Raw genomic sequence first — 15,476 nt, 5'->3', positions numbered from 1 at the left:
ACTGTGGTATATTGGCTAGAGTGCCAGACTTGGAATTAGGAAGACTGCAGTTCAATTCCTACCTCTGCCACCAGCCACACGGCTATAAGCAATCATTTAGCCTATCTGAGCTAGTTTCTGTATCATAAAATAGGAATAATATCTGAAGTATCTACTTCGTAAGGTGTCTATGAGGCTTAAATGAGACAGTGGATGTAGAACACTTTGCAAAACACTTAAAAGTACTGCATAAAACTCATTATTAAGGAATATCCTTAACAATGAAATTATGGATTCTTAAAGTAAATATAAGTAAAACAGGGCACCCTTCCTAATCTACAATATGACAGAAAATATAAGTATATATAGTTATGTAGCCATAAATGCAAGTTCGTAAATATGTATTTTTACTAGTTTGGTATCAAATTGTCTACAAGTTATGACAAGTTAAGGCAATCAAAATATAGGCACCTACTTATGTCCAAATCTAATTAATCTCTATCTTATGGGCTTTTATTATGTCTCTAATTATAGGCAACTCTATTATCCTGATATTTTACTTTACTCTGCCCTTTAAGATAATTGTTTTAAATAAATGGGATTATTTAATGGCTCCAAGAAATGATGATACGATGTTGAAATACATCTCTAGAGAGAAATTTAAACTGTCACTCATTATAGAAATTCTGACCTTTCCAATAAAAAGCACTCTAACTTACCCATCCAAACACCCGTTTATAGCAACTACATATAAGCTTTATTTTTCTTCTGACATTATTTAAATGTTGGGGTAGAAGTGGGGAGAGAGAGAAATACATGTGTACATGCAAATTCTCTCTTTCTTCCTCCTCCTTTGTTCAATCCCGCCCCACCCCCAACACACACACACAGTCTTCTTCTCTCTGTTGAATCCCACCAAAGTCCAGACAAATACAATCACCCCAAACTTGATTCAAGTACCAAAATATGAAACTTACTGTCAAATTTTTCCACCCAGGGTCATTATTTAAACGATCAGCAATGTAATATCGAAGGCATTTAGCAAGATTGTCCATGAACTCAGTTCCCTAAAAGAAACAGAAGAAAATATGTTAACCTGTCATTTTAAAGTTAGCAATAGCTAGAAAAGTACACGACTACTTACTGGTGTAATACAATTGCTGTCAAATCTTTCTTTAATCTCTTCTGGAGGAAGAAAGCCACCTGGGAAAGAGAAATGTTTTGTTCCCACATTAAAAAATTGGTTTGAACAGCTGAATAATTAACAAAATATTAAAGACCAAAATGTGTAACACAAAGAAACTGAACCCCTTGATCTCAAGTCATTTACCATTTTAAAAAATCTCCACCAAAAATAGATTAATAGCTTTGACAAGACTACATTAAAATATGTAGTACACAAAAAATCCAAATATTTAATAACATCAATAAATCCTTCATGTTGAGCAAATAAAATTATGCATATTGCTTAAATGGCATGTACCTACATGCTATAAACATTAAATTCAGATAAATGTACTTTGCCAAGCAAATATGAAAAGCTGAGTTAATCACAAGTTAATAATTCTGTCTGAATTTATCATTTCTTTTTTTTTTTTGAGACAATAGGAGTTAAGTGACTTGCTCAGAGTCACACTGCTAGTAAGTGTCTGAGGCTGGATTTGGACTCAGATCCTCCTGACTTCAGGGCTGGTGCACTCTAACCACTATCATTTCGTTTTGCCCTTTTCTGACTGGTATTTTCTCTCTATACTAGTGATCAGCTTTCTCTTAAGGTATTACAAATGCTTAATTCATGTTATTTTTAAAAACAAATGTAACCATGTAACACAAAGACAACAAAGATATCAATAAAGTCAAGAGACAGTGTCACATATATACACACACACACACACACACACACACACACAGGCTAGATGGGAAACAATACTTTGGCAAAGTTAACATATAAATTTAACATAAAGAAAATTGAAACATAAGGTACAATCAAAAAAAAAAAAAACTACCCATTGGCATAGCTCTTGCTGTATAGTAGGAAGAACCCAAAACTAGAGTTCAAACTTATTTTAGAGGTTTCTAAGTTTACTGTTGTTACCGTATCCATTTCCTCTAAGCTACTGGCCTGAATTTCTAATTCATCAGGTAACAGAACCAACAAGAGCACACCCTTCCTTACACACACACTCTGTGTGTGTGTGTGTGTGTATTTATATACCTCACCCTCTATTTTAATGTGTGTGTTCACACACATGCATGCCCATCTACAGGTTTTTAGAAATAGGATAAATCATTGTAGCTGGTGACAATCCGCACAAAGAACAACTTGGAAGAGCGAAGAACTTAAAATATTCATTCCACACAGAGACAAACCCTTCTTTACACCACAAAGAGAGACTTAAGATTTGCCAAAGCTTCTCAAAAAACCAAAATAATATCACAATGTCAACAAGAATTCTGTTCCTAACTTAATAGTAAACTACAGTGAAAAATAAGGTAGAGATAATAAATGACATGAGAGATTTTCAACTGGCTTAAAAGAGGAAGCAATACAACTTGTTCCCAAAGGCCAAATGTGACTTTAAAGTGTTTCAAGTTTACCCTTTGATGAATTTTAAACTTAAGGAAAAACATTTACTTGCTAAGAATTAGTAAAATCTCTTATGAGTGAACAGCTAAAAGAAAAATGAAATTTAACAAAAAATTATTAACCTTTTGACAGTATTTCTTCCCTGACTCGCTGCTTCTCTATAGTTGCTTCCATTCCTTCCTTTGATGCTCTAAACCTCCTGGAACGCTGCTGGTTCATTTTAGCACGTGGAGCCTGAAAGGAATAAAATTATTGTTCAGTTGGTAACACTCACAGTTAGCATACTACTAAGGACCAGGAACTTATCTGAGTAATGGGGATTCAAAGTGAAACACAAAGAAGACACAAATATAAAGATGAAAGTAGTCTCTGTCTTCAAGGAGCTCTATTCTGTCACGGATATGTACATGTATAAGTATGTGAAAAAAATATAAAATAAATATATTAATACAAGATAATTTTATTAAGTTGGGAGGCATTATCAGCTGGGGAGATCAGGAAAGTCTGCATGTAGAATATGACAGATGCAGAGCTGAATGGAAAGTGCATTCCAGGCAGGGGGTAAAGGCACGGGGGGGAGGAGGGGGATGCAACGGGAACAGAAAGACAGCTTGGCTGGATCAAACAGTATATGAAGGGGAATAACATGTAATAAACCAGGAAAGGAAATTATAGTTGGGAGGCCCAAGTTGTGAAAGGTTTGTATTTGACTCTAGCTGTAGTACGAAGCCAAAGCACAGTTTCTTGAGTAAAGGAATAACATGGTCAGACCTGTGCTTTAAGAAAATCACTCTATCAGCTGTGTGGAGGATAGGTTACAAGAAGAAAGATTTCAAGCACAGAGACCACTAAGGTATCTAATGCAATAGTCTAGTGAAGAAGGGACAAGAATTTGAACTAGGGTGGTGGCTGTATCAGTAGAAAAGAAGAAAGACTTGAGAGATATACTGTAGCAAGACATTACAAGATTTGGCAACTGATAGGGTGTGTGGGGGGAGGAAGAGTAAATAATAAAGGATGATACCAGTGTTGTAAATGTGAATGATCTGAAACATGAGGCACTCAACAAAAATAATATAGTCAGAAAAAAGGAAAAAAGAGGGAAGAAAAAGAAGAAAAATATTTTAGTTTATAAACATTATATATGACATGGAGGGAGAAACATAAGACATACTCAGTAATTAAAATATTTGACAAATTTTCTATTAATAGAACATACCACCTGAAAGTATAAATCACAAACTCCATAGCTTAACTGAGAACCTAAAAAAAAATGAATTCAGGGAGGAGGATAATAGTTCTATGACTCAAAAGTGATTATCTACTATACAGTGCCTCTGAGGAACCACCTGAAAGCCAGTTTTGGAGTAAATAAGACCTGTGTTTAGGTCCTGTTCAATGAAGTCACAGGTCTGGGCCAAAACAAAAGAAAACACAAAAGGTCTGCAGCCAGACTCAGTGATACTTTCTTTTACAAGATAAAAGTACTATGAGAGTTTTGCAGGGGAAAAGACACAGAGATCACTTCTGGTTGTGGGATTATCAGAGAATGCTTAATGGAACTAGGCTTTGATGCTAAAGTAAAATTTCAATAGGCAGAGATTTTATTTTTGTTTGCTGGAAGGAGACTCTAAGCAGAAAGTAAATAGAGTCCAAGATGATTCTAGAAGGTACCTCTTCCCAAACCTCAAAAAAGTAAAACAAACATCTTCTGCAGGTTTAGATATAATTATTTGTACCCCGACTAACTATCTCTGTGGTAACTCCTAGCCACCCTAATTGGCTATATCCAGTTTTATAATCAGCATTTCACCCTTTCAAGAGGGAAGAATATTAGAAAAACGGAATGGAAAGCCATAAAGTTTTGAAGCAAAAGCATAGAAAAATATAAGTTGGCATATAAGCCTGAGTTCATCAAATTCAACTTTGAGATGCACAGTCCAGATTCTAGTGCTAGAGAATTCTAAGTGACAGGATATAAAGCACATTTTGGGGACCTTAGCTTCCTTATCTGTAAAACAAAAATACTTGCTTAGATAATTTCCAAAGTCCCTTCCAGCTGTAGAATTCTATGTTTCATAAATAAAGTAACCCAACACTGAGAAAAATCTCCATTTTCTTGAAGAACCAGAAGACTAATAAGATAGGAGAAACAGGTCTTTCCGTATCCAAGAAAAGTTCCCAGACTGCGATCCAAAAAGAGGTAGTCACAAACCAACTTACTCAGAATGTCTTCAACTTGATCTTATCATCTGTTTCAAGGATTTCTATTTCAGACTGACAAGCTTGTGCTTCGTGGAGATGTATCGTTATAATCCAGTATTTCTGGACCTGTATTAATGGTCAGGGCCCTGCTGCTACTCCCTATTTTCTGGAGTTCCTCCCTGACCATTCTCTTAATCCTGGGCTCCTTTTAGTATATGTAAGCCCAAAATTAGACAACAAAATAAATCCCCATATGATAAATAAATGTTAAATTATAATACTGTCTACTAACTGATACTGTCAATTGAGTTTAACAACAAAATGTGATGATGGCTTCATTTAGGTACTATAAATAATGGGTTAGGTAGTGAGAAAGGCACACCCTAGGAAGAACTCAAATCAATACGAAATGGACTACATAACAAAAGGTAAAATATTTCTTGTTCTCCATTTTGCCTTAACCAAGGCAAAAATGTAATTAGTAATTAAAATAGGTGAACTATATTTTTTTTTACTCTAGCCAAGTATCTTTACTGAGTAAACAGAACTTAGATGGTATTTGATAATTCTCATTGTCTGGACTCTCAAAGCCAAAATTATTCTAGACCTACGGAGCAATTAAGGAATGGCACTGAAGCCATACAATAAATGAAACTAACAAGGAAGCTACCAATTATACATAGGCCAACCTATGTATAATTTTTAATATTCTTATCTACATATCTTTTCAATCTTTTCTAACTTTAGTTAATTGGTATCATTATACAAAAACAGTAACTTATAGTGGCCTTGGTCTTTTAAGTACTCAAAGTCCTCATTATAAACAAAGAATCAAGACTACCTCCTTCCCCAACTGATGCTTTCTAGCTCTTAACCCATGGGTGAAGGTCAGTATTTAAGTCTGCTTTTAACCTAAACATTAGCAATATAACAGCGAATGAATGAAATTGTTTTAGAACTTACTACTCCATCTATTGCCATGTAGAGAAGTCGTCTTGGTCTTACTATATTGAAGAGTCTATCAATATATTCAAAAATTGCAACCATCATTTCATCTTCATTTTTTGGTGCTGGTCTGTAATTTAAAGCAAATGAAACAATATTCATATCATGCTTATATGTTGTAACATCTTATATCATATAGAAATAATCTTATACAGAGATGTCTTATAATGACAAAATAGATCATCTACATAACACTCTGCAAAAAGTGTGCATAAGAAGCAAGGTGAATTAGAGATCCTAAGAAAAGAAGCAAATTTTCATCTTAGGTATCACTGATATTTCATGACATCATAACATAAGACTCAAGACTGAAATATGGCTCTGGAAGATGACAACTTATGCAAAATGAAGAAATTTCAAAAGGAAGGGGATTTATAGCACTGTAGATTAAAACATGCTCATGCAAGGAAATCAAGGCACTAAAAGGAGTAGAGGGACAATAGTAGATAATATTTAGATGAAGATCGAGAGAAACAAAAGCATATGGTTTTATTAAGTACTATGATAAAGGGTTATGAGTCACACAAGCATATTATAGTCGACAAAAAGATGTAGTAGATTAGTTAAGGAAAAACAGGGAAGCTATGACAATGACAGAAATGAGAGGAGACTCTAGTTTTTAGACATCTGCTTAAATTTACTCCTTGCCAAAAGTAGAGTGGCTAATTATTTCTTGGCTTGTCTTAGCAATAGCTTTATTTTCTTCTCTCCCTAAACTCTCAGTAATCTCAACAACTCCCACAGGTTCAATTATCTCTATGCAAATGACTCAGATCTTTGTCTAACACCTCAAAACCCCAATTCTCAATTACCAACTGCCTACTGGGCATTTCCCACTTGTAGGTACTTAAATTCCACCCATCCAAAACAGAACTAATTGATTATCTTTCCTTCCAACCCCACTTCTCTTCCAAACTTCCCCATTTCTCTCAAGGCCAAGAACATGGTTCTAGTTACTCAGGTTCAAAAATCTCAATGACTTTTCACTCTCCCATGAACCTCCCCAAGCAACTAGTTATCATGTCTTGTTGATTCTGCTTTCACATCTCTCCTATTGGTCCCCCTCTCTCTATTCACAGAGTTACCACTCTCTAAATTGGTCTCCCATACCCTAATCTCTCCCTGTCTTTCATGCATTAGTCAAAGTGCTATTTCTAATATACAGGTTTGACCATTTATTCCCCTGATCAAAAAACTCCTGAGTCTACTTATTCGTACTAAAATAAAATACAAATTCCATTGTTTCTGACTAAAAATACTTTATATCTTACAGTGACACATTCTTTCAGATTTTTGTTGTTGTTTAGTCATTTCAGTCATGTCTGACTCTTTGTGACCCAATTTGGGGTTTTCTTGTCAAAGACACCGGAGTGGTTTGCCGTTTCCTTCTCCAGCTCTTTTAAATAAAAGATGAGGAACTGAGGCAAACAGGCTTAAGTGACTTGCCCAAAGTCACCCAGCTGGTAAGCATATGAAACCAGATTTGAACTCAGAAGATGTCTTCCTGACTACATACCTGTCACTCTAACCACTATACTACTTAGATGCCCCAGATTTAGTATATATTAATTTCCTTCACATAGAGTATGGTCCAGCCAAATTGGTCTTCTTATTGTCCCTTAAACAAAACATTCTATTTCCCACATTCCTGACTTGGCACAGGATCTCTCTCATGCCTGGAATGTATTCCCTCCTCACCTCAGTCTATCAGAATTCCAGTTCAAGTGCTGCCTCCTTTACAAGGACTATCTCAATTTCCCTGAAATTACCATTTACACTCTCTAATTGTTTTGTATTTACTGATAAGCGTTCGTGATGTTTCTCCTGACAAAATGTAAATTCTTTGGTCTTTGCATCCCTAGCATCTACCACATGGAAAGTATTAAATAAATGTTTACTGATGAGTTGTAAAAAGGTAGAGAAACCAAAAAAAGGAAACCAGAAGCTGGATTCTCCGAAAAATGGAGAAATTGATGTAAAAATGGAAATGATGAGCACCTACGGGGACCATGATCACAATCTATGATAAAAGAGAAAAAATCTCACAACACAGTCTAACATGCAACCTAAATTTTTGGAGAGCTAATTTCTGCGTTCAGAGAATGACTAGGCAAGATTCCTTAGCCTAAAATTCTGCAGGAGAAGTAATCTCAGAAGTAAATGAAACGCTGAACACTCAAAGAGAAACAATACTAATGAAGAGAAAAAGTTAAGTTGTCTAAAGAAGTGATGTCCACAAAGAATTAATCAACCAAGTTAAACTTGTACAAAACATGGAAGTAAAAACAAGTAATAGAGAATGAATACAGAAAGGTGGCATGACACCATAAGAGTCACATCAAGAGTGCCAAAGCTGAGAATGAACTTGCATGGGCACCGAAAAACAACGCCAATAGGGGCATATTTTAGTTATATTAAGATAAAAGGAATTAAAGAAGGCATGATACTCAGGGGAGGATAAGATGATAATGACAAAAAATAGAGTTACTCAACACTTAGCTTGAATCTGTTTTCTATCAAAGAGAATAATCTTTGGATTGGAAAATACATAAATGGCTAAGAAAGAAGTGAAAACCAAAACAAGTAGATGTAGAGTGAAAGTACCCTAGCAGTCCAAATAAGTTCAAACTACCAGGCCTATACAAACCAGGTCCCAGTATACAAAACAGAACAAACAAAAAAACCTCATAGAAACAAAAGAAAACAAACCTGGCCAATGTGACTAACGAAACACTACCAAGGCCTAGCTTTCAAAGAAGGTTCTAATGCAAACCAAAGGGAAATGAGATTAACTCTGAAAATTCTATAACATATTACTAAAAGAATAGTTTGTGAATATGTATAAAAGGAAGCAATGATCAAAAAAAGCCAAGAGGGCTTCATGGAAGCCAGGTGTCATTTAAATTTTTTGACCAGTTTATTGGACTGGTAGACCAAGGGACTATTAGACGTATGTACGCACATACATATATACATACAGCTTATCCATGATTTAGCAATTCATTTTATAAATATTTTCATAGTACTCATATAGACAAGATGAAAGCAAGGCAATAGTATGGCCACATGCACATGAAACTTGGTAAATGACTGCACCCAAAGAGTAGCCATTAAATGGTTCACTATCAGCTTAGAAGATGTCTAATGACTATACTCACCAGGAACCAGTACTTGACCTTAAGCTGATTATCACTCTTACAAATGATTTGAATACAGGTATAATTGTCATGCTTGTCAAATTTGCAGATAACAAAAAGCTAGGAGGAAAAGCTACAATACAAGATAACACAGTAAGGGTCCAAAAAATCTTAAGAGACTAGGAAAACTCGGCCTATTCAAATAAGATAAACATTTATTCCTGTCCATCTTCCAAGTCTTACACTTGAATAAAAAAAAAATCAATCTTACAACTATAAAATAAGGGAGACAGTCTATTTTGTAAAAGATTTGGAGGGTCAACTCTAAATTCAATGAGTCATAACTTGGCAGCCAAAAAAACATAATACATAAGCCTGCTCTCCAGGACTAGAGAGGTGAGAGTCTCATTATACTTTGTTCTAGTCAAAACCCATTTGGAACATTATGGTCGATTCAGCATGCTACATTTCATAAAGGATAAGCTGAAAATATGCAGAGGATGGAAGAAATAATGACAAAGGACTTCAAGATCTTCCCAGAGGACAGAGCTAGGAACGCTGGGTAGAAGTTGCAAAGAGGAAGATTTAGAGTTGTCTAAGAGAAAAAATTCCTGATGACTAGTATGATCCATAAGGGGAATGGGCTACCTCAAGAGATAATATGCTTCCCTTCACTGGAGATCTTTTAAGCAAAGCCTGAGGAACTACTGGCTGCTGTGTTGTAGAAAGGATTTTTATTAAAATACAGATTGATCTACATAGTCTCTGGGGTCCCCTTTCAACTCTCAAATTCCATAATTACTTACTTGTCTTCAGGATGTGTACAAGGATGGATGATTCCATTCATATCCAAATATAGATTATCAAACTCCACTTCATTTGGATTAGGTTTACTGGTATCAACTGGGATCTTGACGCCATTGCATTCTTTGGGCTATAAGAAAGTAATTTACAAGTTTTATTTACAACTCTAAAAAATTATTTAGATCCAAGGCTAAGCAGAGATTCATAATTTGTCTCTGGAAGCAACATGCCTGATGACAGGAAATAAAGCAACATAATAAGATTTTAATCACTAGACAGGAATGATTAAGTAAAGGAAAGCTGAATCAGTTTGTGTCCTATCAAAAAGAGATGCATTTTTACATTGTTTAGTACATATCCTTTGCAAATGAGATAGAGGCAGGTTTTATATGCGATATAATTTTAAAGGTTGACTTAACTGATGCAAAATGTAGTAAGGAGTACTAACAAAACAGTATACACAGTGACTTTGAACTAATCAACCAACAAGGATTTATAACCATCTACCATGTGGCAGGTACTAATAAGCAAGGCACTGGGGGACACAAAAATGAAAAATGACAAAGCCTCTGCTATCAAGGCACTTACATTCTATCATATGAGACAACACATACATGTAAGTACATACAAAATAAATAAAATATAGCCAAGGAAGAAGAGTACTTGCAGTTGAGGGGAATCAGAAAAAGATTAATGTAGAAGGTGCTGCTTAAGTCAAGTCTTCAAATAAGAATGGGATTCTATGGAGTAAAGGTGAGATTCCAGACATGAGGGGTGGTTAATTCAAAGGAACAGAGATTGGAAATGGAGAGGCATGACCAATTTGGCTAGACCAGACTCTAGGAAGAGTAGCATAACAGTATAAAGGATTTTAAAAGCTAGGCTAAAGTTTATATTTAAGCCTAGGGTCCAGGAGACATCATTTGCTGAGGAGAGAAATAATTATCAGATCTGTGCTTAGAAAAATCACTGGCAGTTGTGTAGATGATCGAATGGTGGAGGGTGTGGAGAGAGATCTAAGACAAAGAGACCAATTAGGAAGCTGCTGCAAAGTCTAGACAAGAGGTGATAGGTAAAACTGCAAAACTGAGAGACTAAGAAAAACAATGATGTCCTTAATAGAAATAAAGAATTTTAGTATAGAGGTGGGAGAAAAGATGAGTCCAGTTTTAGACACTGAGTTTGAGGTGTCTAAGAAACATCCAAGTCAGAAGGTCAAATAGGATGACACAGGGTTGAAGTTCAACACTAGGGCTAAATATAAAGATCTAGGAGTAATTAGCATAAAGATGAAAACTGAATGTACAGAAAGTGATGAGAGAAGATACAAGGAGAGAAAAGGGCCCAGGAAAAGTCTTGGTGTATACCCAAGGTTAAGCTATGATGTGGATGAATAAGCAAAAAAGACTGAGAAAACTGAAAGGGTGTAGAAGAGGGGGAAGTAATGTTAAGAAAACCTCCAACAGTGATGGAAATAGGCATTATTCCTCAATCAGTGTAAACTGTCAAAAACCAGATTTAACTTTTTAATTCATCTTTTTCTCAATTACATGTAAACCAAAAAATGTAACATTCATGTCTTAAAAATATTGAGTTCCATATTCTCTCCCATCCCTCTCTTTCCTTCCTCCTCCCTTAAATGGCAAGCAATTTTATACAGATTATACACATATATTCATTCAAAACATTTCCATACTAGCCATGCTTCAAAAGAAGACAAAGATTCCTCACCACCACGGGAAAAAAAGAAAAACCAGAACAATAAAGAAAGTTTAAAAAGTATGCTTCAATATGCGTTCAGACTCCGTCAGTTCTTTCTCTGGAAGTAGATAGCATTTTTTAATCTTTCAGAATTGTCTTTGATCACAGTATTGCTAAGAATATTTAAGTCGTCCACAGTTAATCACTATATAATATTGTTATTACTGTGTACAATGTTCTTCTGGCTCTGCTCATTTTACTTTGCATCAGTTCATGTAAGTCTTCTTGGGTTTTTCTGAAAGCATGCTGCTCGTTATTTCTTAAAGCATAATAGTATTCCATCACAACCACATACAACTTGTTCAGCCATTCCCCAATCAACGGGTATCCCCTCAATTTCCAATTCTTTACTCAACACAACAAAAGCTGCTACAAATATTTCTTGTACATAAAATTTTTTATTTAATATATTTAGTTTTCAGCATTAATTTTCACAAGAGTTTGAATTACAAGTTTTCTACCCATTTCTACCCACCCCCCCCACTCCAAGATGGCGTATATTCTGGTTGCCCCATTCCCCAGTCAGCCCTCCTTTCGGTCACCCCACTCCCCTCCCAACCCCTTGTCCCTTCCTTTCTTGTCGCGCAAGATAAATTTCTACACCCCATTGCCTGTGTATCTTATTTTCTAGTTGCATGCAAAAACTTTTTTTTTGTTGTTTTTGAACATCTGTTTTTTAAAACTTTGAGTTCCAAATTCTCTCCCCTCTTCCCTTTCCACCCACCCTCCCTAAAAAGTCAAGCAATTCCACATATGCCACACGCGTATCATTATGTAAAACCCTTCCACAATACTAATGTTATGAAAGACTAGCTATGTTTCACTCCTTCCTAACCTATCCCCCTTTATTGAATTTTCTCCCTTGACCCTGTCCCTTTTCGAAAGTGTTTGTTTTTGATTACCTCCTTCCCCATCTGCCCTCCCTTCTATCATCCCCCCTTTTTTATCATCTTCCTCCTTCTTTCCTGTGGGGTAAGATACCCAATTGAGTGTGTATGACATTCCCTCCTCAGGTCAAATCTGATGAGAGAAAGATTCACTCATTCCCCCTCACCTGCCTCCTCTTCTCTTCCTACAGAACTGCTTTTTCTTGCCACTTTTATGTGAGATAATTTACCCCATTCTATCTCTCACTTTCTCCCTCTCAATATATTCCTCTCTCATCCCTTAATTTGATTTTATTTCTTTTAGATATCATCCCTTCATATACGACTCACCATGTGCTCCCCCTCTCTCTCTCTCTATATATATATATATCTTTATACATATACACACACACATATACATACACACACACACACACACACACACACGTGCATATTCCCTTCAGCTACTCTCTGAAGTCTCATGAATCATACACATCATCTTTCCATGTAGGAATGTAAACAAAACAGTTCAACTTTAGTAAGTCCCTTGCAATTTCTTTTTCTTGATTACCTTTTCATGCTTCTCTTGATTCTTGTGTTTGAAAGTCAAATTTTCTATTCAGCTCTGGTCTTTTCACTGCGAAAGCTTGAAAGTCCTCTATTTTATTGAAAGCCCTCTATTTTATTGAAAGCCTATATTTTGCCTTGGAGCATGATACTCAGTTTGCTCAGTAGGTGATTCTTGGTTTTAATCCTAGCTCCACTGACCTCCAGAACATCGTATTCCAAGCCCTTTGATCTCTTGATGTAGAAGCTGCTAGATCTTGGATTATTCTGATTGTGTTTCCACAATACTCAAATTGTTTCTTTCTGGCTGCTTGCAGTATTTTCTCCTTGATCTGGGAGCTCTGGAATTTGGTGACAATATTCCTGGATTTCTTTTTGGGATCTTTCTGAGGAGGCAATCTATGGATTTTTTCAATTTCTATTTTGCCCTGTGGCTCTACAACATCAGGGCAGCTCTCCTTGATAATTTCTTGAAAGATGATATCTAGGCTCTTTTTTTGATCAGGTTTTCAGGTAGTCCAATAATTTTTAAATTATCTCTCCTGGATCTATTTTCCAGGTCAGTGGTTTTCCTAATGAGATATTTCACACTGCCTTCCACTTTTTCATTCCTTTGGTTCTGTTTTATACTATCTTGATTTCTCATAAAGTCACTAGCTTCAACTTGCTCCAATCTAATTTTTAAGGTATTTTCTTCAGTGGTCTTTTGGACCTCCTTTTCCATTTGGCTAATTCTGCCTTTCAAGGCATTCTTCTCCTCATTGGCTTATTGGAGCTCTTTTGCCATTTGAGTTAGTCTATTTTTTAAGGTGTTGTTTTCTTCACTATTTTTTTGGGTCTCCTTTAGCAAGTCATTGACTTGTTTTTCGTGGTTTCTCACATCCTTCTCATTTCTCTTCCCAATTTTTCCTCTACTTCTCTAACTTGCTTTTCCAAATCTTTTTTGAGCTCTTCCATGGCCTGAGACCAGTTCGTTTTTCTTGGAGGCTTTTGTTGTAGGCTCATTGACTTTGTTACCTTCTTCTGGCTGTGTGTTTTGGTCTTCTTTGTCACCAAAGAAAGATTCCAAAACCTGAGACTGAATCTGGGTGCGTTTTCGCTGCCTGGCCACGTTCCCAGCCATCTTACTTGACCCTTGAGTTTTTCGTCGGGGTATGACTGCTTGTAGAGTAGAGAGTACTTTGTTCCAAGCTTGAGGGGATGCGCTGTTGTTTTCAGAGCTATTACAGCCAGCTCTGCCACACCAGCACTCCTCCTTCCCCAAGAACCCCCAACCCGGACTGGACTCAGATCTTCAGCAGGCTCTGCACTCCAGCTCTGATCTGCCACTTAATTATTTCCACCAGGTGGGCCTGGGACCAGAAGCAACTGCAGCTGTAGTTCTGTAGCTGCCCCACCTCCACTGCCCCGGGTGCGGTGGCTGAACCACTCCTTCTTTCACTCTCTCCCCAGCAGCTTTTCCCACTAACCTTCTCTGTTGTCTTTGGGGTTTGTGGGTTGAGAAGTCTAGTAACTGCCACAGCTCACTGATTCAGGGCGCTAGGGCCTGCTCCACCCAACTCCTGGTCTGGTTGGTCCTGCCGCAGCCCGCACTGGGCTCTGCTCCGCTCCGGACCCAGCTCCGTGTGAGATAGACCTTACCCACAGACCATCCGGGCTGTCCAGGGCTGGAGCCCTGCTTCCCTCTGTTATTTTGTGGGTTCTGCAGTTCTAGAATTGTTTCAGAGCCATTTGTTTTATAGGTTTTTGGAGGGACTTGGTGGGGAGCTCACGCTAGTCCCTGCTTCCCAGCCGACATCTTGGCTCTGCCCCAGTCCTTTTCCTTTTCCTTTGATCTCTTTGGGATACAGACCTAATAGTGGTACTGCTGGGTCAAAAGGGTATGCAGTTTTATAGCCCTTTGACTTTCAAACCGCTCTCCAGAATGGCTAGATCAGTTCATAACTCAACCAAAAATGAATTTGTTGTTATTGTTGTTCAGCCTTTTCAGTCATGTCTGACTTCATGATTTTTTGTGGGATTTTCTTGGCAGATACTGGAATAGTTAGGTATTTCCCTTTCTAGCTCACTTTGCAGATAGGCAACTGATGGACACAAGGGTTATGTGACTTACCCAGGGCAACATAGCTAGTAAGTATCTGAGACCAAATTTGAATTCCTGGCACTCTATCCACTGCACCACTTACCTACCCAGTTATATACCTACTTTCTGCCAAGCTACTTTCCATTTTTCCTGGCAATTTTGTCAAATAATGAATTCTTGTCCCAAAATCTTAGATCTTTGAGTTTGTCAAATACTAGATTGGTATGGTCATTTACTGCTGTGCGTAGTGTACCTGATCTATTCGACCACTCTATTTCTTAGCCATTACCACATTGTTTTGATTTTTACCTCTTTGTAATACAATGTGAGATGTGGCACTGCTAAGCTACCTTCCTTTACCCTTTTATTCCACTTACTCCCTTGATGTTCTTGATCTTTTGTTTTTCCCAGAAGAATTATGTCAGTATTTTTTCTAGCTCTATAAAATAAATTTTTGGTAATCTAGTTGTTAAGGTGCTAAA

At 36.8% G+C, this 15,476-nt stretch overlaps 1 protein-coding gene across 1 annotated transcript in view; it reads right to left on the bottom strand.

The window, feature by feature from the left end:
• The window catches only part of XRN2 (5'-3' exoribonuclease 2), a 103,307-nt gene that overhangs the window by 61,328 nt on the left and 26,503 nt on the right, over positions 1-15,476 (bottom strand). The window contains exons 2-6 of the mRNA XM_036750531.1: positions 9,720-9,847; positions 5,735-5,846; positions 2,689-2,800; positions 1,124-1,182; positions 957-1,046 (exon numbers count right to left, since the gene is read on the bottom strand). Coding sequence (XP_036606426.1) covers positions 957-1,046; positions 1,124-1,182; positions 2,689-2,800; positions 5,735-5,846; positions 9,720-9,847 — 501 coding nt within the window. The remainder of the gene's footprint in view (positions 1-956; positions 1,047-1,123; positions 1,183-2,688; positions 2,801-5,734; positions 5,847-9,719; positions 9,848-15,476) is intronic.

The sequence above is a fragment of the Trichosurus vulpecula genome, chromosome 3 (assembly GCF_011100635.1).
Source record: "Trichosurus vulpecula isolate mTriVul1 chromosome 3, mTriVul1.pri, whole genome shotgun sequence".
Classification (NCBI taxonomy): domain Eukaryota; kingdom Metazoa; phylum Chordata; class Mammalia; order Diprotodontia; family Phalangeridae; genus Trichosurus; species Trichosurus vulpecula.
Note: the sequence above shows the minus strand (reverse complement) of the source record. Positions and strands in the feature narration are given on the sequence as shown.